The following is a 26,815-nucleotide window of genomic DNA, read 5'->3' as shown; positions in this document are numbered from 1 at the left end:
TCGCATGCTTGTGACCTCTATATCTCAACATGATACAAGGCTGACATGCTGTGTGACACCACTCGACCGAAAGCACCAATGACTCATGATGATTCAGGCGCAAGTGAGGAAAGTTACATCGACAGTGGCAACACTCACCTCAAACACCTAAAATAAGAAGCAGGTCAGCATGGAGGAGATGCATGCAAGAGGATAAAGCAAGGTCAGAAGAGGTCCTATTTATGAAGCAAAGCTGATCACATGTGCCTGACTGTTTTCACCTTAAGCCCAGAAGAACACATACAGTATTACAAAAATCACCTTTGGAATCAATAATTATTTTAAAAATTAGCATGTCCTCACCCAGCTCTTCTTCTTCTTCTTCTTGGCCTCCTGCTCTTTCAAGCTGCCCATGCTGGAGTGACTGGTGTGGCTGGTGGTGCTGGCGAGGCTGGACAAGCTCTCAGAGGAGTTCTGACGGTTGATCAGCAGCTCTGTTTAGACAAAAAACACCAAACTTTAGCTACCAGACCACAGAATACACTTGTACTAGTCCAAAAACACAAGCAAACCACCACGTAAATTGACTCCCTTGAAGAAAAAAGACCAGTCCAGCGTCTAGAAAGAAGACAGTCGCGTACCTTTGGGTGTGATGTCAGGATTGCTCAGAGCTCCTTGAATGATTTCTTGCGCCTCTGTGTTCTTGGCTCTCAGGTTCTCAATGGTGTCCTTCAGCTCAGTTAGCTCAGAATCCTGAAGACAGAGACATGTCAGAAATGTGACTTGCAGGTCAGCAACTGAAGCTTGGCTTTGCTTCACCGGACGTGTTGACATGCACGAACACTTGCTACACAAAGTGTGAAAAAAAATCAAACATCAACTGCACTCATACGGTCGTCCCAAAATAAATGCGGACGTGGCAAAAATAAAAACATCAACTGATGAAATTAACTTACAATCCAATAATCCAACAGTACAAATAAATAGTAATGTAACAGATAAAAAGGAGACAATCGATCTTTTTGCAGAAAGACGTTTAAAAAAAGAATGAAATAAATAAAATAAAATAAAATGACCAAATATAAAAATCCAAGAAAATATCAATAGAGTAATTAACGGTTAAAATGTCAATTGACAGATAAAAAATATTTTAAAGCAGCAAAATACATATTAAATAAATAAATACATAAATAAATTGATGTGCATTGACAAATTAATTGAACAAATAAACAATTTACAAAAGTTTACCAACAAAAAACTGAGCTGTAACAAGATAAATAGATGTAAATGTTGAAACAATGATTAGATAAAATATCTTCACGAATTAAAGAGATGTACAGTCAAGTGCAGCTTTGCAGATGAAAAAGTAACAAAGAAGAATGATATGAAAACTCAGAAAGAAATAAAACAACATTTAAAAAAGAAAGAAAACATCTAAAAAAATGATTTTAAAGACAGTTGTTTTTAGTGGTTGTTTTGGAATACATCGACACTGACAGTGATGTTTCTGTTATAAAATATAAAACAAATGTTGGAATTTTAAAACAGATATTGTCTTGAAAGCAAAGAAAAATCAACCTGATTTCATGAGTGTGAGACAGACAGGGGGAGGTAAATTGTTATTCCAGGTGATTAAACACAGTCTGGTGTCACCTTCTGTTCCGAGGAGACAGACAGGGTCTGCAGACGGGCTGTCATCAGCGCCAGACTTTGCTCGAAAGCTGCAACCAAATTTGCCTTAAGACAGCAGGAGAGAAAAGACAGAGGGTGAGACATCGGACAAACGTCACTCACAGTGAGAGCAAACGTCTAATATGGAACATCACACAGCTGATGGAGGAAAAGGAGGAGGGAGGCTGGCGCACAGGCTGACAACTGTGCGTGGCATGTTTGACCTTCAGGCTTAGATGTCTCACGCCATGACTTTGGACCATGAAGTGTTAAAGGTTTTTAATAACTCAGCAGCCCGATGGTGCGCTGGGAACTTCTATTGACCTGGGAACAGCACATGACTCATATGGGCTTCTCCTGAACCTATGACTGGGTTGGATGACATCATAAGTTCCTGGGGTGAAAGTGAGATGTGAACACAAAAGCTTGAATAGAAGTCAATCAGTTATGGAGTGGGATGAGAGGATGATCGAGACTCAAAACAGACAGGGACACGAATGAGAGACACCAGGTGAGTGCTGTTTGATGGAGAACCCTGCAGTGCAACAGACCTGGCCTAGCTGCTTCACCCAGCATTCAGAGGTGCGGGTCAGCAGGAGCAGACAGGGGGCAGCATAGAGTCCAGCGTAAAGAGAGGGAAAGCTGTGTTAGGCATTTTGATCAGAGCAAAGATCGAGATGTCATTGGCTTGTAGCACCTGCAGCAAAGGAAATCAAACCGAACCTGAGGTAAAATATGAACATTTAAATCATTTATTGACTTTGCTGCACAAAAATATCTGTCAACATCTTTTCTCATGTACTCATTAGACACACTTATTCCCACCACAGCTTGGCATTCTGAAATAATGCTTGGAGCTAAAAAAAAAAATCAAACTTTTCTCATGCAGAAGTGAAGAAATATTAATGAAATAGTGAACATACATTCGCAGAGAGTTGCATCGTCAAGTTGGCCACCTTCTCCTGGGAAGATTCCAGCTCTCGTCTCAACTTGCGAATTTGCTGCAGGAAGATTAAGGGGGGAAACTTAAAGACTGCAACCTTCTTCTCTTCATAATGGCAACACAACCACTAAATACATCAAAACATATATAGAAGCATGATAATGGAGGTGATAAAGAAACAAAAGAAAATGATGACGAGGTGATGATGGTGGTCCACGTTTCATGAAAGTCACTGAAGTCAGTGAAGGACAATGAGATAAAAAGACCAAAGTTATGAGCCGCGCTAATAAGTATCCAGATGTTCCAGCTTCTGGAGTGTGAGTGCGCTCCAACAGGAAATGGCTGACAGATGATTTAAGAAAAACACAGTCTCGGTTTTCAGCCACAGTCGAGCCTTACCTCTCCTTGTATCCTCTCCTCGTTCTACAGACGACGTGAAAGCAGTGTAATGACAACACAGAGGAGAATAAAATCTTTAGAGGTGAACATGAATCTTTCTAAAAAGCTCTCAGTGTCTGGCTGCATCTCAGGGTTACAACTCTAACCCAACACTTGTTTATTTCACAATGAATACACAACAGCGCCCGATAATGTAACAGCATCTTATCAAATGAATGATCTACTGACCGAGGAATAGTTGGATGAAGCATTGGATGCCAGTGAGAGCACAGAGCCGTGAACTGGAACAGATAGAAACAGAGATTACGCGTGTGAATCTAACACAAAATCCTATCATCCCTGACAATAATGTTGCCCAATGTGAGTCAGACTCAAATTATTTTCAAAGCTATTTTCATGTATATAGGTCAGTCTGGTGTGGGAGCCCCATGCCGATGTTTGTCTTGTCCACATGATCTTGTCATTTTTACTAATAATATAGTACTGATCTTTAACAATACTGTCACCTCATTGGATAACTACAATTCTTCTTGCAGATACTGTGGGAAATCTCCGTAAAACGTGTTCTTTTTTCAACATTTAATTACATATATAAATACACAAATAAAAAGCAGCAGCAACAACAATAATAATTACAATAATAACACAAAAATAACTAAATTACATCTTGTACAGCTTAAAATGTTGATCCTCACATATTATTTTTTTTACTACTCCTCCCTGATCCCGGTGAATTGTAAGAAAACAGCAGTGATCATGTGAAGTGGCCATGTAGTTAACACAAAGCTGAAACACAAATGACTCATTGGTTGTACCATAAACACCAAGGGCAGTGGAATTCTCATTTGAGGCTACAGAGTGGTTCTGTTGTCTCACCATCCTCTCCTGGTTCTCGGAAAGACCCCGAACGCATCATGCTTTTTGGCCGATCTGCCAGTGACATGCTGCTGCCCAGGGGGGAAGATCCATACAGATCGCAGGCTGAGTCACTGGGGGGCCCAATGCTGTTGGAGCGTGATATTCTAGGGCTGCCAGTGGAAATTGGGGCGACTGGGACAAATGAGAGGACATTTGGAGAGTTATGAAGTGGAGCAGATCAAACCACGAGTACTTCCACACACACAGTTCAGCATGTTCTGTTGAGTCAGTGAAAGACAACACTGCGGTTCTACAACAGTTAAAAGGATAAATATAGCCAGACTTGAATCCGTAATGGTTCAACTGCTGCCCGTTTGAGGCTTCATCTTGACTCCAGTGGAGGCAAAAGTTGGGTAAAGTCAAACCTGACAGCTTGGAATCATCTCTGCAGCTACCATGTAAATGTATATGTACCACCATAATCTGTGCTGACACTACAGAAGCGTCAAAACTTAAACAGGAATTATCACAGAGCATCAGGCAAAGATCTCAGGGCTCAGTTCGATCGACCACAAGACAAACAGCTTTTCAACAACTTATCCATTTCAGAGCGGGATTGGATTTAGAAGTTGGCAGCAAATTGCAGTGCTCACCAACATTGGTGAGGGGGGTCTTCGCAGAGGAGAGGTGGAGGGGGCGGGTGGGTGACGGCAGCTGAGGGGGGCTGTCACTCTCTGTCATGCTGACTATGTTGTGGGAGTGGCGCCGGCCCGGCTTGACTTCTTCACTCTCTGACAGGCTGGAGCTGTAGCGTCTGATACAGAACACACATTCACATGTCAAAACTGCTCAGACCTGTCCGACGTGACAAATTAAAAAGCTTCAACATACTCTAAACTTTTCTTCGGCAAAGTGTTTCTGTCAGTCTGAGGGCTGGAGGGGACGGAATACAATTATTCAGAACATGTTGTGGTTTAAAAATACAAAATGGCAGCGTGATCTATCCTTGCCTCAGGTGTCGGAACAGCAAAACATCTCACCTGGCAAGACACATGCTTAGCTCAAGCATCAATACATATTATTGCTCATTTGAATTACTAGTGTCGAAAGTGGCAGTTTGTGCCTTTTGTTCTTATGGAATCTTAGCTTGAACATAACTTAAAAACAACAACTTGAAATTAACCTTAAACTAATCAAATGATTTTATTTTAAAAGCTGTATTTCACCCAATGAGACAAGTGTCCTATATTTAAAAGAAAGCCACACCATGGTTGAGATGAGTACCATAAACAAGTTATAAACTCTTTCAATCATGACAAAACCATCTTGACACAGTAGATATATTATGGTGCAGGGACTCACCTATCGGAGAGGGTGAGGGATGTTCTACTCCCAGCCCCCCATGTTCCTGTGCTCCTCTCCTTGTCCGGCATCTCCGTGGTCGCAAACCTGGAGGGCACGCTCATCTGCAGCGGTAGGGACTCCATGCTGCGGTGCATGCCAGTCAGTTTAGGGTAAAGCAAGGGCGACCCGCTCAGGCTTTCGCTGGTGTACGAGTCGATGTGAAGCACCGGTGCAGGACTGGGGGTGAGACGAGACGCGGTGTGGGAGCCGGCCAAGTCCTGAAGTTTGGAATACGGGGGTACTTTAGGGGGTAGGTCCTGGATGGTCACACAGGAGTCCAGGCTGTTGGAGTTCACCTTGTCCAGGTGAGCCAGACTAGGAGGACGTCCCAAAGACTTTGTGTTCAGCATCCTACATTTTTGAAGGAAAGAAGAGTGAATAAGGTACAATCTTTTTGTGTTTCAAATATAAATGTTGATACTAAGGGCAGCAAAAGTCATGCCTAACTACAGGTATTATTTTCAAAAAGTAAAAGTAGTACTACTGATGCTGTACTACTCCGCAATCTGCTACTGGTATTTTTACATGTGATGCTCTAATACCCATGATGCTGCTACTGCTTGGCATAAACTACATTAAACATTACACCACTTCAAAAAGATCTGCTCTTTACATTCTGAATGGTACTATGTTCTTATGCTAAGTAAAAACAGTATTTCATTTGTATCATTTAAACACCCTATACACAAAAAAAGCCACTGGCCTACAATTAGTGATAATACTTTTACGGTATTAGTACTGCTAATGCAATGTCCGTTATGGGTACTTTTATCACTACTATTATCATTATTACTGATGCATCTACTACGAATATGACTAATACTGACAGTACTATATTTTCATTTATTACAAATTATGGAGTCACCTCTTACATTCTTGATGTATATACTGCCAATACTACGACGGACGCGGCAACTACTATTGTTATTACTATGAATATTACCAGTGTTGCAGCTACAGTTTCAAAAAAATCCTGGTAGAAATTATTTTATTGGAGTCTCTGCCATCATTTAATAAACCATGTTTAAACTGTGCTGCCCAGAACCCAAAACTACAGGTGTTACAAGGCATTTCTGGGACTGTCTGAACCTTGGTGAGGTGGGTGAAGACAGCTCAGGGTATTTGCTGCTGCTGGTCCTCCTCAGTCCGTGCTGTTTGACCGCAGACTCTCTGATGGATTCAGACTGAGATTCTTCTCCTTTCAGTGAGTCTATGTCAGCACAGACGGCCTTGGCCTTGGCGCGCTCCTTCTCCTTCTCCCGGTCGGTCTGGTTCACCGGACCTGAGCTCGGGCGAGTGGACACCTTCATGTTGGAACTGCTTAGCTCTTTGACCCTGGGACCGGCTGATGCCATGGGCACGGGCTTCAGACTCAACAGACTGGGATCAATGGTGCCACTGACAGGCCGGGACGACGGTCGCCCAATCACGCTGAGGGTGCTGGACTTGGCAGGACGAGGCAAGCTGCGGTACTGAATACTATTCCGTGTATTTGGCCCCAGGAAGCTCTGCTCGCTGCTGGCGTCAAAGCTGTTCTTGCGGCCAGTGGGTGGTCCTCCCCCCACCGGCTTCACTGGGATGCCAGACGTCTTGGGGGTTTTCCCCAAGGTGGATGAGCCACTAGAGATGGTGGCGCCACCTGCTGTCAGGACGGTGGCGGTACCGGTGACTGCTGGAGGTTTCTTGTAGCCAAAGGAGGCTCCAGCTGTGGGCTTGACTAAACCTGAGGGAGGTTTGCGGTGCTCAGAGTGGTGATCTCTGCCAGCATCGGAACGAGACCTTTGAAGACCGGATGTTTTGATGGATATTTTGGATTTGTCCTGCGGCTTGTCAGTTTTGGGGGCTGCAAAGACAGACACAGAGCATTTTAGTTGACTCATCGTTTGGGTTATTTTAAATAATATTACCCTTTATGTCTTGAACCAAAAAGGGTAGCAAATGTCAAAATCCAGATGTAGCTAAAGTACTCGAAGTGGGCTAGACAAAGCTTGAATTAGATCCTGACTGTACTGTTAATTCATTCTAAAAAGCAGTTCAGGTGAAAGAGATACTACAACTGGTGTGTCAATCATAGAACCCTATTCAGGAACGGAAAAAATACAACTCGAGCCCATTTAATGTGCCTCCTAATCCATGTCTAATCCCAGTCAGTTTACAAACCTTCTGCAGTATGTTTTTGGCAAAACCTGCCAAAACTAAGACCCATTTCATCATCTGATGTGAGAACTCGCTCGGAGCTGTGAGACTCATTATTCCCAGTCACAACCTAACTGTCGGTAGACGAGGAGATTAGAGGCTGGAGGGACAGTATCACAGAATGTTGAGTCATGGGATTAAATGTTTGTTAAGGGTTTTTCACTCAATTTGGTAGTTTTTAGAGGAACAAGAAGTTAAAATATAGCTGTGGGCTTCACAGGAGGATTACATTCATAACAGATCTGATTTGTTAGTGTTTTTGTAACTCCACTGTAAGCTTCTTAAATGAAAGCAGATGTCTTTGAAGATTAGCTACAGAAATACTCAAAGGAAACATTGAAGCCATCATATCTCACCTGCGACCTTCAGCATGCTCTGAGATGTGTGCGTTATGGGAGAGGTGACCCCCACAGGCGGATTGCGTGTCTTCCGAAAACTCCCAGGCTGACCCAAACTCTGCGGCTTTTTCATTTCTGCTTTAAAGGCGGACTCCTCGCTGAGGCTCGGCGGCTTCTTCCTCCACTTGCTGGGAGCTTCCGTCTTCAGACTTCCAGTGTCGTAGCCGGAACGTTCCAGCTTGCTGCTGGACTTGCTCTCCTCGCTGTACCAAGAGAGTCCACTCTCCACAAGAGAACGCTTCTCTGCATCTGTGCGCAGCTGTGCAGAGGAAGAAAAGAAGCACCAGCACGCTCTGTTATCGCAGAACTGACTGCAATCTTTGTTCGATCCAAACCACATTCCACAGGGAAACACTGTGATGTGAGAGAGATGCTGCGGGAGGAACTAAGAAATACACAGAGGAAGAGAGCCCAAGTAAAAACCTGAAAGACATGATGACTGATCACCCATAGCAAAATTTCCTCTCCAGGAACATAAAGACAGCAATGATAATTATTCTGCTCATCTCTGCAATCTCTCTCTCTCTCTCACTGACTGTAAAAACTGATGCAGAAAAGCAGAAATAACACGCAGATGTCAGACTCCTACTTACTTAACACAGAGGAGGATCGTGGCCATGAAGTACAGTACATACACTTGAGTGCTAAATGCGTCGCTGCAGCCTGTACAGTTGATTGTAGGCGAGAGAAGAGTCATGTGGTGAATTGAGGAGATGGTTCTTAGGACTAAACTGGTCATGCTGGTTCTCTGGCACAATGTTAATGTGACACAGAGAGACAGATGGCTCATTCAGGAGCAGCAGTGTTCGTTTTCTCTCACTGAGCATTTGGCAACGTGGTATCAATTACTAAATTTATGAAGAAAAGGAGAAAATAATTCACACTTTCCTAGAGTCCTATAACTTTAGAGGGACTGAAAAGAGATTTGGTTTTGGTCTTTGTTGTGCTTATACAACCATGTTGAGGTCAGTATGCCACCACAGAATGATTAAAACAAAAAGTCTCGGAAATGTTTGAGGTCACGGCTACAAACGGCAGCTCTGCTTTTGAAATCAAACACAAGAAAGGAAAATGTTGCGGCGCAGTTTCGCGGGCTCACCATAATGGAGGAGCTGCGTCTGGATCCTAGCGGCGTGCTCGGCAGAGAGTTGAGCGACGAGCTGGGGTTGAACTCCTCCGAGCTGATGTTCTCGGAACCGTCGCCGTCTCCATCGCTGAGTCCACTGCTGATGGAGCTGCTCTCGTCCCATCTGAAGTACACAATATTTCGGTCAGTGAAACACTGTCTTGACATCAGCAACAGTCTCTTGTGGGAGAGCAGTGGAGCCAGGCGGGGACCAGAGGATCCATCTGTCTCTTGAACGCCGTCTCCTGCGGTGGCCACACGCTCAAGCGAGCAGGTGATTCCAATATCACGACAGCTGCTGCATGTTTAGATGGACTCCGGAAAGACCTTTTTCATCCATCCATCATTTCTGATTAAAATTTAAAATAAAATTAAAACCTAAATAGGTCAAGACCATTTTTTTTCAGGGAGAAGGTATTTAATAATTGAATGTAGCTTAAAGGCCAACCATCACAGTCCATGGTATAGTTTCAGGAAGCTGTGTAAAGAGGACATCTGAGTAAGACACTCCTAAACCTAGCCAAGAATCAGCAGACTCACTCTGAAACAGAAGCTGAAATACGGTGGCTTCACGTGAGGCGGGCTGAGTTCAAAGATACGCAACATTACACTGAAGCAAACCATGGTCAAGAGAGTCAGTAAGTGGAAGGAATACTTCCTAAAATCCTGGTCCCTTTTTTAGAATATACTCCATAGATTGTGCCCATATTGTATAATCTCCCCATCAAAGACATAGGCAGTGCAAAAGCTGGACGTGAGAAGTACAGAAACCTCTCTTCACTGTCCCCCCGCCAAACTTCTGAAGGTCAGCCTCTTATCTCTAGAGAAATAGGGTGCTGTTCATATCAGAAGCTCACAGGCATTCAGCTGCAAAGTCAGGACAGTGAATCTGGAACGTGAGGTTGCAAATGCAGCCGTATCTCCCAGAAGAAGTCAATGAAAGAAAGTTTTGATTGTTTTTTTTCTTCTATTTACTCAGTCCTGTCAAGACTCACACCATCACCCAGACAACTATAGTGTTGGATTCATAAAGAACATATACATAGACATCTTGTCTAAAAGTCCACAACATGCAAGTAATTCAAATTGCACTACTTTTAACTAAATGAATTGACTTTGTGGCTAACTTATGATCACAAGCCTCATCTCACAGAGACTCATAACACAACCGCCGCTCCTCCTCATCGAGGCAGAGCTTCAGGGCAGCAGTGGGAGACCCCAGGTCAGACCATATACATGCTGAAAAGATTATGCATTTCAGTTCAACAACAAGAGAATTCCACCAACAGTGCTGAAGGAGGTTCCCAGGGTAGAGAGAAGGCTGGGTGTCTTAACTCAATCTGCTGCCCCCACGACCCATGCACAGACAACCAGAGAAAAATGGATGGATTTGTGTCGTAATTGGAAAACGAAAAAAGATTTAATTTCTATTATGGACATTGCTACTCAGTTGTCAGTACAGTTTGATTAGTTATGGTTTGTTTCATCGGGATTTTAATGATGCTAATTGTACACAATTGTATGTTGTACATACAACTGTAGAACTATTTTACACAAAAACTGTGTCAATTGAAGTGTGTGCTTAAGGAGTGGATGACGTCAGCTCCGTCTCCTCTCTTTTGTCTCCCATGTGAAGCTGGAAAGGCTCTTCTGCGGGTCAAGAGCCTGCAATTAGTCGAAGCCAGTAAAATTTAAATCCAAAGAAAAATACAGGGAGTTAAAATGCCCCACGCTCATTGAGAACTGAGCTTGGCATTAGTTGTAAAACGGGAAGAGGGTTGTGCTGGGACTTCACAACAGTCCCAAGCAGCACAAAATTGAAAACATTCTGGAGGATCAGCTGCCACAGACAGACAACCAAGAGAATCCAAGTGAAAAAAATATTTTGGAGTCGACGACAAAAACAAAAAAAGAAAGAAAGATGATTTGCAGAGCACAGATGATATCTACGAAGTCCAACAATACCACCTCTGTCAGGGGCCACAGAGGGGCCATGAAAAAGCCCCCTGGGATCCACATTTAAGAAGAGACAGAAGCCTGTGCACTGTTGTGTTAGTAGTTTAGCTGTCCGTTTTCTGGGAAGAATTCCAGACTGGTGCAGGAGGAAGTGCACCAGTAACATGCATGGAGTGGAGTGGAACTTCTTTTCAGGGGCACAAGTCCCAAATTTCTGATTTGTGGTCCCATTTATTAGTGTGGTATGCATGTGCAGCGCACGTAAGAAAGGCTGAACCGGTGGTTCATCTGAGAAATGCGGCTGCGTGACTGGCAAACTTCCACACCCACTAATAGAAAATGAACTTGGCACGCAGCAGAATGACAAATCACCTTTTTACCACCAGTACTTTCGGTGAATTCATGCGTTACACGGGCAGAATGTCTCCGAGGGAGAGCGTGGCGCCGCAGGCACGAGAGGCACCGCAGTGTCCTCTAGTCAGATGTTAAAAAGAAGTGACTTTATTCAACAGTTAAGAATCCAAAAGTAAAAATGCGGGCACCGTAATTTATGACAGTCACAGAACTTTTTATAGTTTCTGCAGAGCACGGGAGGGCGATGCTGCAACATATTGAAAATGGATAAATAAACGGACAGTAATTCCATTCACTACATCATCTAGGCGTTATCTATGGCTCCTCTGATATATCAAGTCAGTGAGTATATTTCGCATGCAGAAGAAGGCAGTAATTGTCAGTAACTAGTTTGCTGATGCGCAGGAAACATCGTTACCTTGTCGGCAGGAATACACTCCGTTCGGCCAGTGGCGGTGACCGCACTGACGGCGCTGCCCTCGTCAACAAGCGGCCGCTCATGAAGGACGGAGATGCGAAACTAAATAGGTGAAAGAACTCGACCCACTCGCTGTCCTCTAATCCCCTTTTCCCATTCTTTGGAGAAGTAATCGGTCCGCTGCTGGGTAACTCCCCCTCAGCTCAGGGGGAAGATGACGAAACCAGAGAGAGAGAGGGAGAGAGGGAACCAGAGACACGCCGACTCTCCGAGGTGATCGATGCCCGCGGTGCGGTGAGGGGGCTGCGGCCAATGCGTTGGGTCCTTGTACCATGTATTGACGAACGAGTGAACATGGTGTTTGAAAAGGAAACAATGTCTAGGAAACTACAGCGTAGTTTTATTTTACTTTCTCATTTACTATGCAACGTGATCGAAGTTGCCAGTGACTCGTCCATCCATTTCTTCTGCTTCTACGATAAGTGGGACAGTAGGGGCAGCAGCCACAGTAAACAGGCCCAGATTGTTACAACAGTTACTTAAACTCTCCATCTAACGAAAGCAAACTGATGGAACTGTCAATGTGTTGATCATCAGGAAAAGAACAGCCTCCACGTGCTATAAAAGCACCATTACATTCATTTATTATGGGATAATGGCGCTTAAAAATATGTTCCATCCTTGTTATAACTTTTGGAGTCTTTCTGGAAAGGGCTCTAAGGTAAGGCTGGATTTAGCCTGACCACAAATCCAGTGGTGATTCAAGGACCTCCAGTCAGACCAGGGGAAAAGATGCCCCCCCTGTCATTAAAGCAACAACCACGCGGTGATGATCTCACCAGACTTCTGCTAAATGACCAGTCCAGGAGGCAAAGGTCTGCACGGCCCGCCAGGTTTCACACAGAGAACTAGACACCACCCTGGCGTGGGCCCACATGGAGACATTCCTCCACATATCTTTGGTGTAATCTGCAAACTGCTCTCAGGGTGTTGTGTCTCCATGTTTCAGAATCTTAAATCAGCATACCGACCCACCAAAGACAGGCGTAGCAGCACATTTGTTTATCTGTTCCCAAACAAGTCCATACTTATTAAGCTAATGTTACTTGGAATGGATACAAAACTAAATAGTTTCTGTATCTTAGTTGATAGCTACGCAAACCTCCCCACTGCTGTGGGGGAGCAAGGAAACATAAACAAAAACCAACTTATCATTTTCTATGTTCGCTTTGAAAGGGAAGATCTGAGATCCTGACACTAGTTCTGTGAATGTTCACTCAGAAAATACTACATAACAATCGAAGACATAATTGTTAGTAGTTAGATGAATTTACACAATTGTGGACAAGTAAGTGAAAGAGGAAAAAAATAGGATATAGTATGCCAATCTGCATGGTAACATAGAATTATAATAAAATGTAAATGTCTCTTTAAGTAGGAAATCACAATAATAATAAATTATTTTAAAAAGTAAATAGTACAAATTGTTCGTAATATAATATGATGATACATATTCATCATAATGTTGAATTTTAACTGCTGCGACACAAGAATTTGTCAAAATTCCAGTTAATATTATTGGTTGTAATTACGTCGTAATACCAGCAGGAGGAGCGATACGGTAGCGATTCGACTAGCTTCGGGTGAAGGTGAAAGAGCGGGGGCATTGCTTGATATTTAAAAAGAGAACAAGACCAGTTGACATTTAGAAGAGGGTATATGTCTTCTCTGCATATACAATAAAAGGATCTGTGCTCAAGGATGGATGACTGAGATGCACCCTTGCCTTTGCTCAGCCGAGTCCTCCCTCCAAGCAAGAGTGTTCTTGCCTTAATGGATGTTGGTTGCATCAGCAAGTACTGTACGTCTGGAAACAGGCGTCCCGTTTCAGCAGAGACGCTGAGGAAAAAAAGGGCCGTTGACTGATTATTGGACTGGAAAATGAACACACAGTCTCCATTTCCTGGCACGGATCAAGCCCGCAACTCAGCTGATGTAGACCTCAGACTACCAGTCTCTCTGGCTCTCTGATAGAAGAGCAGTGAGTGAAGTCATCTGAGTCGACTAGAACTAATTCTCTTACTTGAGGATGACCTGACTATACTCATTTACTTAAAGATCAGCATGAAATAAATGAGGCACATGTACGGTGGAGTTGTGACACTGAGCAGTGACAAGACCTCACACCAAGAATCGCAATCCTGGGATGATTCATTCTCCCTGGGGTTCTGGTGTAATGGTCCATTATTCACATGACGCAGGGTTGTGGTCAACAAAGGCGATTGAGCAATAGAGCAGAAATCGGATGTCAAATCTTGTGTAAACATAACATAAATAATATGCTATGTTTAACTCTCTGTGTTGATGATTTCATACCTTCATTTTTTTGCATTGCTTTGTTCTTTAGCTCTCTAATTATACCATATGCATTTACATATTTAGTTTGGATTCTTGAACGAGAGTCTACCCTGCTTCTAAACAAGCCGGCAGCCCACAAGAAAAGCAAGATGAATGTTGACACAGCTTCCCTTACAATCACCACAACACCCTTTAGTGACAATCTAATAAAGACAAGTTTGCCGTTTGTCTTTCCTCCTCCATCCTTCTGTCTCTATCTGTCTCCCAGCGCACATTCATTCAGCAGCTATCACACACTGACACACTAAGCGGCATCACTGGGTCAGTGGAGGATGGTTGCCATGGCAGCACATCCTCAGCCATGTTGCCGCATGATCAGGAGGTGTGATCCCGCTGCTGCTGCTGCTCAACCAATCGCTCCCTCAGCACCGCAATGCTGGCGGTGTTACTGTCTAAGGACACAATCCAGCGGCGGGAGCGTCGACACGCAACATATTTTAACTCTTCCCTCAGAAAACACATTATTTTATGGTGGAGTACAAATTAAACAGTACAGACAACCTCTGATCTGGTGTCACTTTCAGGGTTAAGCAGCTCTCGCCTATACGCTCACTTTGAGTTTCTGCAGAGGCCCAACCGTAAGTGACTGGAAAAGAGGTTAAAAACTTCATTCACAGAGACGGAAAAACCAACCAGCAAGATTATGTGATTACAACTGCAGTCCTTAACAATATTCCTGGCCAGCGACGGGGCAATATCATGTGATTAAAAACTCACTCGGGTGCGAAGACCATAACCGCACAGTAATTCTAGCTCTGCTTTTAGAAACCGAAATTATCTGAAGGTGGCAAATTCAGTCTCTGACAATATTTGGACAACGTGTTATTACAGACTTTAAGAGCAGACAGGTCCAATTTTGACCTAAAAAACAGCGGCACATGCAGAGTCGATGTAATCTAGTCTAGAAAGTCACACTGGCTGAAAAACACAAGCAGCAAATACTGTTTAAATGGGGTGGGAGCGCCCCGGTTGGGTTAAAGCCCACGTTGGGCCCATCCGGGCTGGAGGTGGGCTAATGGAAGGATAAAAGGGGGGCCACACCCTTCGTCATAAAACTGACAGAAAATGGGGGGGGGGCTTTAAAAACTACCAACTGGCTGTTCAGGAAGCCAGAAGAATTTACTACTCCAGTTCCAACCCTAGTGTACTTCTCCAGGTCATCAACTCCAAAACAACATACGGTACTCTTCAGCTTTTCAGAGATCAGTCCACAGAACTCTGTGATAAAGCCTCTTTTTTTGTCAACAAGGTCACAATATGAATCCACTGTTTACTAAAGCAGGAAATTACCTGACCCAGGAGAGAGATAAACACTGTTGGTCATGTTTAAGAGCCAGAAATGGACTGCAGATCACCTACAAAGACTGTTTGAACTAACCCCTGATTTGGAGGAGCAGAGGAGAAGAGGGGACTTCCACCAACCATATGCCAGAACCACGCTGAGACAAATGTACATGAAGGAAATGAAAAGCCGAAACAACATTTGAGGATTTTCAAGAGAGGTAATGTAATGAAATGTAACACATTTTTAATCTATTAGTGGAGAATGAAATAAATATTCGTTCATTCATCAAGATTGGACGACAGATTACCCCCCCTCACTACCACACCATCTCCACCTACTTTACTGCCTTCAGAACCATTTCACTGACTCATATAACCAGCACAGTCTCCCATATGAATCCATCCATCCCACTCGACTCTTAAAAGACCAGCCTTTTAACATGGAAGAATACAAGCTCTCCTCAAGACACACAATCTTGACACCAACGATTCCAATACAGGACCAATCTCCAAACTTCCGTTCTTAGCTAATGTCTTCGAAAAAAAAGCTTCATTGTTATTACTACTATTATTATTAGAGGTAGTAATAGTAGAAGTTGAATTGATAAAAATGAACCTGTATATTACTGAATGGTTGTGAGGATTTAAAAAGCATCATTTCTCTCCTCTGTTCTGCCTGTGAGATATCAGCTTATTGACACAGCAGCAGTGACTACCTAACTAGCATGTTTACACATTTGGCTGCTGTGTGAAAATCAATAGCCATTACACAGGTGCGGCTGCACATGCTCCACGACATCATGCAAAAGCTGACACAGAATATTCCTCCATCAGAGTATAAACAGGCAACAAAAGGCCTTCGCTCTTTCACTCATTACCATCAAGAGAAATTCAGAGACAACACGAGGAGGAGAATGCGCGACAGGGTTTGGAGCCGTTTCCTCGCTGGTTTCCATGGTTACGCAGGAAGAGCCTGATCTATTTTAAAGAGCTGGTAGCTAATGGCTCACAGTAAGCCAGACTGTGACTGTGTGACAGAACGTAGAACGTACAGTTAGAATATGGTAATGTGGCACAGCAGATTCACCGTATATATCAGTTACGATGAAGCAGCTATGTGGCTTGAATATAAATATTCACCAAATCAGAGTTATTTTTTATTAAACAAAATCATGTAAAAGAAGTCTAATACCATATTCATTTCAAGCCATCCTGTACGATTAAAGGCCATGTATTCTAATCTATTTTATGTAAAATAAATGTATTTTTCATGAAATATTTTCTCTTTGAATGTTACAGATCTTTTTAAAAACTATGTAGAATTTTGCACTGTACAGTGTTTTACAGATCAGAGTGAAATGTCAGTTGTATTTTAAAATATTCAAAAAATTGAAATAGCATTTCTTTTGGAATCTGTCGGACATAAAACATGTTTGTTTATTATCGTTAAATCTGGATTATATGAAGAATGCAATTGAGAATTCCTCCTCATCACTAAAGTGATTCCATTATTAGCCTCATATTAAATGTGGGTGTATTATGATCAGGAGTTGAGAGGCAGCAGTGCTGTTGAAATCCCTCTGTGTGTGTGTGTGTGTGTGTGTGACTGATAAAGCTGCTGAACCTCACTGGAGAACTGTCCTGGATTTTCCCTCCCTACCTCTGACTCTGGCTGTCAGCTGTCACCTTGGGAGAGAGAATTAGGTGAAGACACTCATCGATGTGATCAGAGGGAGTGTGAGACAAGTCACATGCTGACGTCCCTGCTACATGCATTGGTGCAACTCTAAGCCAAAATATATTCATCCATTTTTTGGACACCACGTACAGACAATTTACTGTCATCATTGAATAAATGTGGAGGGAAACACGAGTGCCTGGAGGAAACCCAAGAACAAGAAGGAGAAAAGTCTCCACACGATCTGAAAGACGCCAAGCTGGATTTGAACCTGCCAACACCAACTCACTGTACAGTACACATACAGCCATATACAGATGCACCACAATAATATAATATCTGTATCTGTAGATGCTTTTAAATTTGAGTCGCATTAACATAATGAAGTTTCTCTTTCTCTAAAAAAATCTTTTTCTTCGAATACATTTTCATTACACTTCTCTTTGTGTTTTTGTTCATTACTGCTAAGTCACGACAGATGCAACTGATGTGTTGCAAAAGAAACATCTGCTCATCGCTTTCACAGCAGTAGCCGTCACTCCAAAACCAAACACGCACCAGAGAGCCAACCATTGGAGTGGATCTCTGTTTTTAGACTGGGAGGGAAGCGGACTGTCCTGACTGAAGTCACCCACGCAGGCATCAAGCAAGAAATAAAAGAAGCTCAGATGACTGGAAACAGCAAGGAAAAAACATGATGAGACTGTCAAAGTTGTATTTCCAGAGCCAGAGAAGAAGAAAGTAGACTGTGTTTACACCTCAGTAGAGGAGCAGCGGGTTTCACTTCACTCCCTATTGACACGGCTAAATACAAATTGAGTCACAAAGAGCGAGAAAAGCCCTTTAAAAGTGTTGTGACACACTCGGATGACAGACTATCCACAGTGTCCTGATGGAAGCTGCCAAATACCAACAGAGGAAAGGAGCTGAATCATGTGTTGTGTTTTTTTGAACGTATGAGGCAAAAAAAAATAGACAACATATTGGAGCAGAAAGCAATTCAAAGAGAGTGATATGTAAGTTTAATGAGGATTGTCTGTGGGCATGTTTGTAGTTATTTAATTCCTTAACAGGTGCGGTCTAAGTAGTGTGACCCTCATGATGCAAACATTATACTACTACATTATTTTTGAGTGTCCATATCACAAAATAATTTAACAAAAATAAGGAGAATTTAGTCCAGATATTTGCCATTGTATGACAGTTTACCACTATTTTATGCTACATACCCATTTGCCAGGTCGGCCTCGTCATCCGGGAGGCTCTTTCCGAGGTCTGTGTCGCTCAGGTATCCAGACTTCAGATCCGTGTCCACGTCCAGTCCTTCGATGAGCTCAATACGAGAAGTGCTGCTGAGGCGACTGGAGCAGCGGGCCGGCATGGTGTGGGCGGTGTACTGGGAGCCGCTCTTGGATTCCTGGTACCCACCGGCAGAGGATGGGGCGTCACCAGCCTGGAGGCGTGGGCTGGACTGACCGTGGCGCCAGGAGAGAGGAGAAGAGCGGTTGGAGAGGCTGGAGATGCTGCGGGCGTTAGTTTCATCGCTGTCGTAGCCCACGTTGCTGCTCTCCAGGCAGCTAAGGGAGAGACAAGTGTCGCCCACATTAGAAAGAATTTTAAAATACATAGTTACCTCTGGGTAGACATATCATACAATTCCGACAGCAGGATATGAAGTGTGATTGTGCTTTTCCACAAATACAAAATGAAGCAATCGACAACAACAGTGACAGCAGAAGAATCCGCAGCAGTGTGGAACCAAATGCTATCTCAAGCTCGTCACAGATTGAACAGCCTAAAACAAAATGAAGAAACCGGTGTTGTGTTCAACAACTGTGGGTTCCCTGAGTATTTCTATTATATTGTAATTATCAAAATGGAACTACATATGACCAGTACTTTCCAATGAATGTATTGCAGTCTACAAAAGTCAACGGAGGTGAAAGTGGGTCAGGGTCACAACTGAGAGGTCCACATGGCTGGAAGTCTGGAGATGACATAACTCCATCTTTCAGCCGACTGGATGAATATTGCAGAACCAAGGTCAGTGTTTTTCTGGAGGCTTGATGGATAATTTATCAATTCAGTGGCTGACGGAAAGACTTCTCAGAAACCATGACTTTTAACAGTGACTGCTTATCACCTTTTCCAGCAACCATAACTTGGTTGGCCAAGTCTTCTTACATGTACATATATAAAATAAATAAATACATAAAAATCAAGGTAGCACTGTAATGTAGTGGTTAGTGCCTCCGCCTCATAGCAAGACAATATCTTATCTCACAAAATAACAAGATCATTGTGATGGAACACTGGAATGCAGTTCCAAAAAAATTGTGATTAATCACAAAACAAATTTGGTTCACTGCTATTATGATCAAATTGTACTTGAATCAATCAATCAAAAGTTAAAACATGAGGCAAAATTTACAACAAATTGTTTTGTAAAGAAAATCTACACCTACAAGAACAATTACTGAGAGTGAGTGCTTCGGCTCTGGGTGGGAGAGTTGCCGACATGCACAGCCGAGTCAAAGATAGAGCGTTTTACACAGCTATATTGAGATATATCATTATGCATGAAAACTATGTCTTAAGATTTATGTTTTATTATGGAGATGACCTACTTACTGGGTAAAAACTTACACTCCAGGTTCTTGAGCTCAGTGGATTAGTGCCACTGTGCTAACTGAAATGCTAAAAGAGGTTATTTCCGAGCCAAACGTTTGCAGCAGTTTGGATCAGACGTGGTTGTTACAACAAATACATTTCCTCCTCAGATTCCTGGAACAACATCATGGCTGCGAGGCGATTTAAGAAACATCAAAGCCAGATGTTCACCAGGTGGGAACCCATGCAGCGGCCAAAGAAAACTCTTCGCACGTGATTGTAGTGACGGATTCTTCCCAAACACTATCTGTTTCTTGTCAACATGACTCTCACGTTTTCCGTTTTATGATTTCATCAGGAAAACACTTGAAGTGAGCCAAAGGGGAACCGACTCTCATGTGAACAATGTGAAAATGCACCCACCTATGGCTCAGCTGTGAGCCCCGCAGACTCGACATCGTATCCTCCAAATTCTGGCGAAGGTCAAGGACATTCTGCACGGTGCGTTTCCTCTGCGACTCCGGGTCTGGGGGTCAGCCATGCAAGACAAGACGTTCTCAATTATTCAATGTGATGCGCTTGTTTTAGCAGAAAGATTATGTATATTGCATATTGTATATTTATTGTTGATCATGCACAAATTCAATCTTGTGTGAGTGAAGAGTGTGGACAGATGTGGCAGGTGTTTTCTGGTGGGATCACCAGTGTTCACATCATTAGGCAGACATATTTTGCCTCAGGGGATTCGGAGTACATCCCCCTCCTCACTGGCCGGCATGAGGAATGACACCGAGTCGTTCTGTTTTGCTGACATCATACACCAGGCTCGGTATGGGGGAGGCATGAAATCCCCCACATGAGCTGAGATGTTGACACCCTCAAAACACAACGCATTAAAGGCCAACATTTTAAAACAAAAGTTGGAGTAGACACACAAATTATTCTTCTAGCAAAGTGCGCTGTGGAGTGCAGTTCTGCAATGAATGCTGGATGTTAAACTTACAGCTAACACTTTAATAAAAACTTGAACATCAAAGTTAGTGGTGCGTTGACTGCAGCGATGCTTTGAAAGCCGTACTAACTAATTTATATTCTTGCTGCAGAACCACAGGTTTAATAGGCCTCATTCCAAAGGATGATGTACAATTCTTCAAAAGTATCTTTGTCTTTGTACAACGTCCACTGCTTATGAAAGGATTGCACAGTTTAGGTTCGCTCAGGCTCGTCGGCAGAAGACACATTGCAGATAACATCAACTTCTTCCTTCCTCTGAGCCAAGTCTGAGATGAAGATGTCGGGCAACACTCAGGACACCGATGACTTCCTCGAACTGTGTAAAGCAGGATGAGTTATTAACAAGCCATTAGGGATCAGCTCATCCATCAGAGGCAGATGAGGAGTCAGATTAAGAGCAAGTGTGAATGATGATGAAAATAATCAAATCAAATTTAACTGCTAGCTGACTTCTATAGCTTCATGTTGTGTAGGATGTCAAACCAGATCCAGAGTCTACAGCGGACATCAGCAAAGTGCGGCTCAGGGGTACGTATATATATATATATATATATATATATGTTGCCGTCATAAGGTCAGTGTCAAAATGCAAATGAGAGTACTTTGTTACACAACATTATTTTTCTTTTATGTGTATTTGTTTTTCATTTAACTTTTAAAATATGCTTTTTTTAGTTGTTCTTTATATTCGACACTTTCTTGTCCCCGGCACTCAGTGATTTTCAAAGGTAAAAAAATAAAACAAACAAAAAATAATAATTATAATAACATAATTATAATAACATATTATAATAACATATATAATAACAAATTGTTTTTAATTGTATTTATTGAGTTATATCAACAAAATTAAAGCTTCATGTAAAATTATGATATGAATGGTGACAGTATCTTTATCTATACTGTGTAATACTGTTGCACAGTATAAATGATGGTAAGATAAATAATAAATAAATTAGTTTTTTCATATTTTTCACTGGAATATCTTATGGCCGGTCTTGCACCAGACTAAGATGGGGATCCACAGGAAATCTAATTGCTCACCTAGAAACAGTATTATGTTATCTGGATCGTGGTATATTCACAAAAGTACAATGTGCACAGGTGAACTCCAGAAAATCCAAACGGTAAAACCTGAACTTCTTGGTGATAACTGTGTTTAAGCTTACTGGTAAATCATGAAAGACAACATTTTTCAGTCGATGAGGAGGAACAAGTGTCTCCCTTCTACTCTGTTGCATAACACCAGACCGATGAATGAGCTTTGATGAATCAGCTTAAAATGATTTCATTCCCGTTGATCTCTGTGTGTGTCCCATTCATAAATTACAACAGCAAAATACTCCTCCTGCTTCAGAAGCTTTTACAAGTCAACAGAGCGCAACGTTTGCGACAGCTTTGTTACTGCTATCACAGCTGGTACGACTGGACTTAATATGCGATGATGGGTCTTAAGCCACCAATTTTTGGCATCAAGATCACTCTGTTGTTTCCAAAGAGAAAATTTACTTTCAATTCTTCCCCAAATCATGTTTTAAGTCAAATTAATGTAAATTTTAGTTGATGAATTATTGAGGTCATGACACTCATCGTTTGTGTGAAGCATGATGCATGTGATTTCTACAGATGGAAAATCCTGCCTGAATATTGAAGCAGCTCTGAATCTTCAATTGAGCAAGTGAGTGTCCCGGCTCTAGTCTAAGTCTAAGAAAAGAAAAGTTAAAGAAGCTGAAACTACAGTATTCGTGTTTATTTTCTACTTTTGGAAGATGTTGTCTTTGTTGAATAAATTCAGGGTGTGGGTCAATCTACAAATTTATCAAAGCACAATGGTCAAAATGAAACTGGTCTGAAAGCTTTATTTTCTATTCTAGAGAATCCTGCAATTGGAAGCAACACATTGATTTTAAAAAGATAAAATGAAAGTACCATGAGCATCAGCCGTTTCCCCTGACAACAGTTTGGCCTGTTTTTGTCTTCCTTATTCCTTCAGCAGCACAGAGCGACTGTGACATTTGCAGGGAACTTGCATGACCGATCACTTATCGTTAAGGCGAAAGGAACATTCAGCGGTTGTCTAAGGTTGAGCGGATCTTTTGTCTTTCTCCATCCAGGATCTTTCCATGCAAGTTGAACTTTAGTACGGCAAGATTGAGGTTTAGTCATTCCAAACAGAAAAATTGATAAATGGGTCATGATAAGGGAGAGATCAGATCTTTAGCCTTTTGTAAACATCCCAAAGGAGATTCTTCATTTGTGGTGGCCAGTTTTGTGACAAGCGCTCCAATCTCATGCAATGAAAACAGCATGTTAGATAAATTAGTCAAGTTAAGCATGACGGCAGTGTGTCAAGTCACAACAGCTTGTTCACGCCATCATTTCCCAAACTTCAATCCTGGTAATCTCATGATCCAACAGGCAGCAGAAGGAAACGTATATGTACCTGAATTTACAGTCATAATCCCAAACTGATGCTTAACTGTGAAAACAAATCATTACGTTGCTCAGCCATCCTTATTATCTACAGCTTGAAGATCAATTCACATTGCAAATCAATAAACCTTACCCAGGTTGCTGGAGTCATTTTTGCCAATCAAAGCACAAACACTTGACCTTTTTGTCACTTGCCTGAATGGGATTTTCATCTCAAGTGACCTTGAATAATTCATGATGACCACAAAACAAATCCTGTTATTTGATTTTCTAACAAAACTATGGCAATATTTAAGGCATTTTCCTGTATTTTAAATATTTTACCAAGTTCCCAAAGGTTATTAGCATATGTCGAATAAAACAGTAGCTCCGCGTGTGAACTGAAACTGAGGATATCTGGACTCAATAGTCGCTTATTGTTCTGCTTTTGGTATCAATCCGCTCAGCTTCAATCCAGGAAGGTACAAACAATGAAATCCTTGTTGACTGTACTATACTGACAACCATGAACAATGCAAAGCGTGAAGTCACAAACAAGCAGCAGCCAGGCCATATTTCCCATGACATAAATTTAAACATTAATATAAAGGATCATTTTCATAATGAAAATGTCAAAAACCCCAGCACGAAACTGCATTGTCATCAGAAGGTGACTGCCCAGACACATACTGTCATTGGCTACAGTAGCAGTAGGCGATTCATTGTGTACGCTTTAACATGTACAGCGCATCCAGCTCGGCTGATACCAAAGGTGGACAATTACAATTCAAATAGCCACATTATACACATTATACTGTGACTGTTCTGAGTGGCTGTCAAGACAAAAGACAGAAGGATGGTATTGAATTTAATATTAGTTCACTTAACTATTTTAAAACAAATAGAAAATAAGAAATTATACAATGACATTGTATATTGTTGTAGATTTTTTTAGATATACAGTGATACTTAGGTTTTAGAACGTCCCGGAATTCGAACAAATCCGAGTTTGAGCAAAAATTTCGAGATTTTTTTGCTTCGGATTTCGAACGAAAATCCAGATCTCAAACGCCATCGAAGAAAAGTTGAAGAAAACATGAAGTGCGTCGATTCAGATTTCGAACAAATCGCTTCTCGAACGGTCGTCTGGAACGGATTGTGGTCGAGTACAACCACTGTATTAGATATTGTTGTCAAGGATTCGCCAAATAAAAATATTTTTATCTGCTAATATACTATACTAATAGTTTTGCTCTGACCACCTGGGGCCACACAAACACAGCCAAAGGGCCACGTGAGGCCCCCAACCCTCGCATCTGGTCAATACGCAACTCTAAATAAATAACATTGTTAAAACAATTCACACAACAATTACCACATGCAAGTGATATCGAATGAAGAATGAAGTAGGAATGGCAGTGCTACAAAGTACACACACATGCACTACCTACAGTACTTCTACACATTAAACAGACTACTGTTCAAAGGGGTGTATTAATTATACATTGAAATTACTGTCTGTCTCTCATTTTAATGGCATTTGTCAGTAATAGTTTGCCATTACAGATTATTTTAAACAGATCTGCAGCCAGGTGGATCGAGGAGATGAACAATTCTCTCCTCATATTTCCATGTGACTGGTTGAAACCACAAATTCATACTGTAAAATGAACATTGTCAACCTAGCAAGTACCTTGACGTCTGTTGTCAGTTTACATCATCATCATTTCAAAAACACTGGACTGTGTTCAACAGTGCTTCTTGAAAATAATGATCGCATCAATAAACCTGACCCACATCACTTTGTTTCAGAATAAATTGAGACAATTTGACATTGTGAAAGGGAACATTCTCTCCCTCCCTCAGATGCATTTTGGAGTGGGCCTGCGAATAGAGCCTTGGGTGTACCAGCACATGTTGCAGCAAACAAGACTTTCAGAAATGAGATCCGTCTGCTCGTAATCCCGCTCAGGCCCTCGGGCTTCGATCATGCAATGAGCCGGTAATGTTATGATAGGAGGGATCATTAGCGAGTGAGTGGTACCACGCTCAAGACACCTGAGCGAGAACAATGGAACACAACCGCATCATCCATCGACTTTCAAACACTCAAAACACAGAAGCAGGAAGCAAATAAGAGAGGAATGAAAACATTAGAATACAAATATATGATGAAGAGAATGTGGGGGCTTCGAGCACTGAGCCAGTTTCGACCGGTGGCTGCATTACAGGGGGCGTGCTGCTGATTTTAAGAAGGCATTGCACGAGGGGGCGTTGGTTTTACGCATCAGAATTGAGTAAGAAGCCTGGTAAGCATGCAGCGTTCCACTCACCTAAAATCTGACTGAACAGAAGTTGCTCTAGGTCACCTAGCACAGTCACCACCAGCTCAGGATCCACCTTTAAGAAGGGTTTGTCTCCTTCCTTCCCTTGGCCTTTAGTTCCAGATTCCCCTCCAGCCCCGGCCCCTTGCTTCTTTGCCTTGGCCTTGCTGGAGAGTATCTCGTCGTCAGACTTCCCATCCTCAGGTGCCTTGCTAAGAGGCTTCACCTCCGCAAAGGGAGCACGGGGGATGCGACTCTGCTTGCCAAGAGCTGAGGGAGCAGCCAGAGGGCTAAAAGGCTTAGGCTTGCCCTGGAACAGTGAATGTTCGGACTTGGATAGGTTTCTGGAAAGTGGAGCACCCCCTACAGCACTGCTGCCACCCCCTGCAGCCTTTGGCTTGCCAGTTCTGTTCTGACCGGCGCCAGGTTTGGCCATGTCGTCGCACCACTTGGGCTCGTAAAGGTGCAACTTCTTCTCGGCGTCGGTGAGAACCGCCAGGTTCGTCATGGACCTCTGTTTGCGAAGGTTGGAGGACACTGGTATCCTGCCCTCAGAACTTCCTGCCCGGTAAACCTTGAGCTCTCCTCTCTGTGTGCTTTGGGGCACACCAGACTTGGGTCTCTTCGCGGCCATGCCAACTCCTTTGCCATCTCCTTGGCCGTATGCCTTTGTGCTGTCTGTCCTTTCCATCTTCAGATTTCCTTCTCTGCCTTTCACGCTATTTGCAAGCATGCCGGCTGCATGAGGGCACGTAGGAAATCATCAGCAGGAGGAAAAAAAAAAGACTTCCTTACTCAGTCTTTCCTCTTCAACCAAAGAAAAGCCTGAAAAACTAGACCACACTGCAGCAGCTTCCTCGTCCTTCTCCTCCCCTGACCGGCTGCTGCAGCTGTTGCAGTGCTGTCTCCTTTCTCTCCTGTCCTCCTTTTCCTTCGTTTTTCCTCTCTCCTCCCTTCAACACACCAATCTGCCTCTGAACGGCGCAGCAGCAGCAGAATGACAGCGGTGGCAGACTTCCCTCCTCCCCCCGTGCTCTCCGCTGCCTCTCCCTCGCCTCAGACTTCCCTCCCATCATCCACCCACCCAGCCACCCCCCTTCTTTTTTCCAGCATTTGAGGATGCTTTGCCCTCTCAGAAGAAAACATGAGCAGAGAGAGGTATAATCATTGCTGACTACGGAAACCGAGCATCTTTCTAAGCTAGCGAACCGGTTTTTCCCACCATCTCCGCCGATTCCTTTGTTCTCCCCTCCCCCTGCCTCACCTTCAGCGATCCCTGTTGGTTCCACTCTACAATACATCATCAGTATAGCAACGGCGTGAACATATTGACGTTAACGTGTAACCAGTCGCAAGTGTAGACATGCAATTAA

The 26,815-nt window shown here is 42.8% G+C and overlaps 1 protein-coding gene across 14 annotated transcripts in view; it reads right to left on the bottom strand.

Moving 5' to 3' along the window:
• The window catches only part of nav1b (neuron navigator 1b), a 55,920-nt gene that overhangs the window by 7,865 nt on the left and 21,240 nt on the right, over positions 1-26,815 (bottom strand). For 5 of the 14 annotated variants that reach the window (XM_053867656.1, XM_053867657.1, XM_053867655.1 and 2 more), the window contains exons 4-19: positions 20,116-20,218; positions 18,312-18,659; positions 8,948-9,098; positions 7,807-8,107; positions 6,344-7,097; positions 5,213-5,605; positions 4,742-4,783; positions 4,504-4,664; positions 3,869-4,042; positions 3,221-3,273; positions 2,993-3,016; positions 2,574-2,651; positions 2,202-2,213; positions 1,633-1,716; positions 621-732; positions 343-473 (exon numbers count right to left, since the gene is read on the bottom strand). In XM_053867656.1, the coding sequence (XP_053723631.1) occupies positions 343-473; positions 621-732; positions 1,633-1,716; positions 2,202-2,213; positions 2,574-2,651; positions 2,993-3,016; positions 3,221-3,273; positions 3,869-4,042; positions 4,504-4,664; positions 4,742-4,783; positions 5,213-5,605; positions 6,344-7,097; positions 7,807-8,107; positions 8,948-9,098; positions 18,312-18,659; positions 20,116-20,218 (2,921 nt within the window). Of the gene's footprint in view, positions 1-342; positions 474-620; positions 733-1,632; positions 1,717-2,201; positions 2,214-2,573; positions 2,652-2,992; positions 3,017-3,220; positions 3,274-3,868; positions 4,043-4,503; positions 4,665-4,741; positions 4,784-5,212; positions 5,606-6,343; positions 7,098-7,806; positions 8,108-8,947; positions 9,099-18,311; positions 18,660-20,115; positions 20,219-25,451; positions 26,416-26,815 lie in introns of those variants that run through there. The other 9 variants (XM_053867659.1, XM_053867669.1, XM_053867663.1 and 6 more) reach the window with 7 other exon arrangements.

The sequence above is a fragment of the Synchiropus splendidus genome, chromosome 6 (assembly GCF_027744825.2).
Source record: "Synchiropus splendidus isolate RoL2022-P1 chromosome 6, RoL_Sspl_1.0, whole genome shotgun sequence".
NCBI classification, from domain to species: domain Eukaryota; kingdom Metazoa; phylum Chordata; class Actinopteri; order Syngnathiformes; family Callionymidae; genus Synchiropus; species Synchiropus splendidus.
The sequence above is the reverse complement of the archived record's forward strand: the minus strand, read 5'-3'. Positions and strand labels throughout refer to the sequence as shown.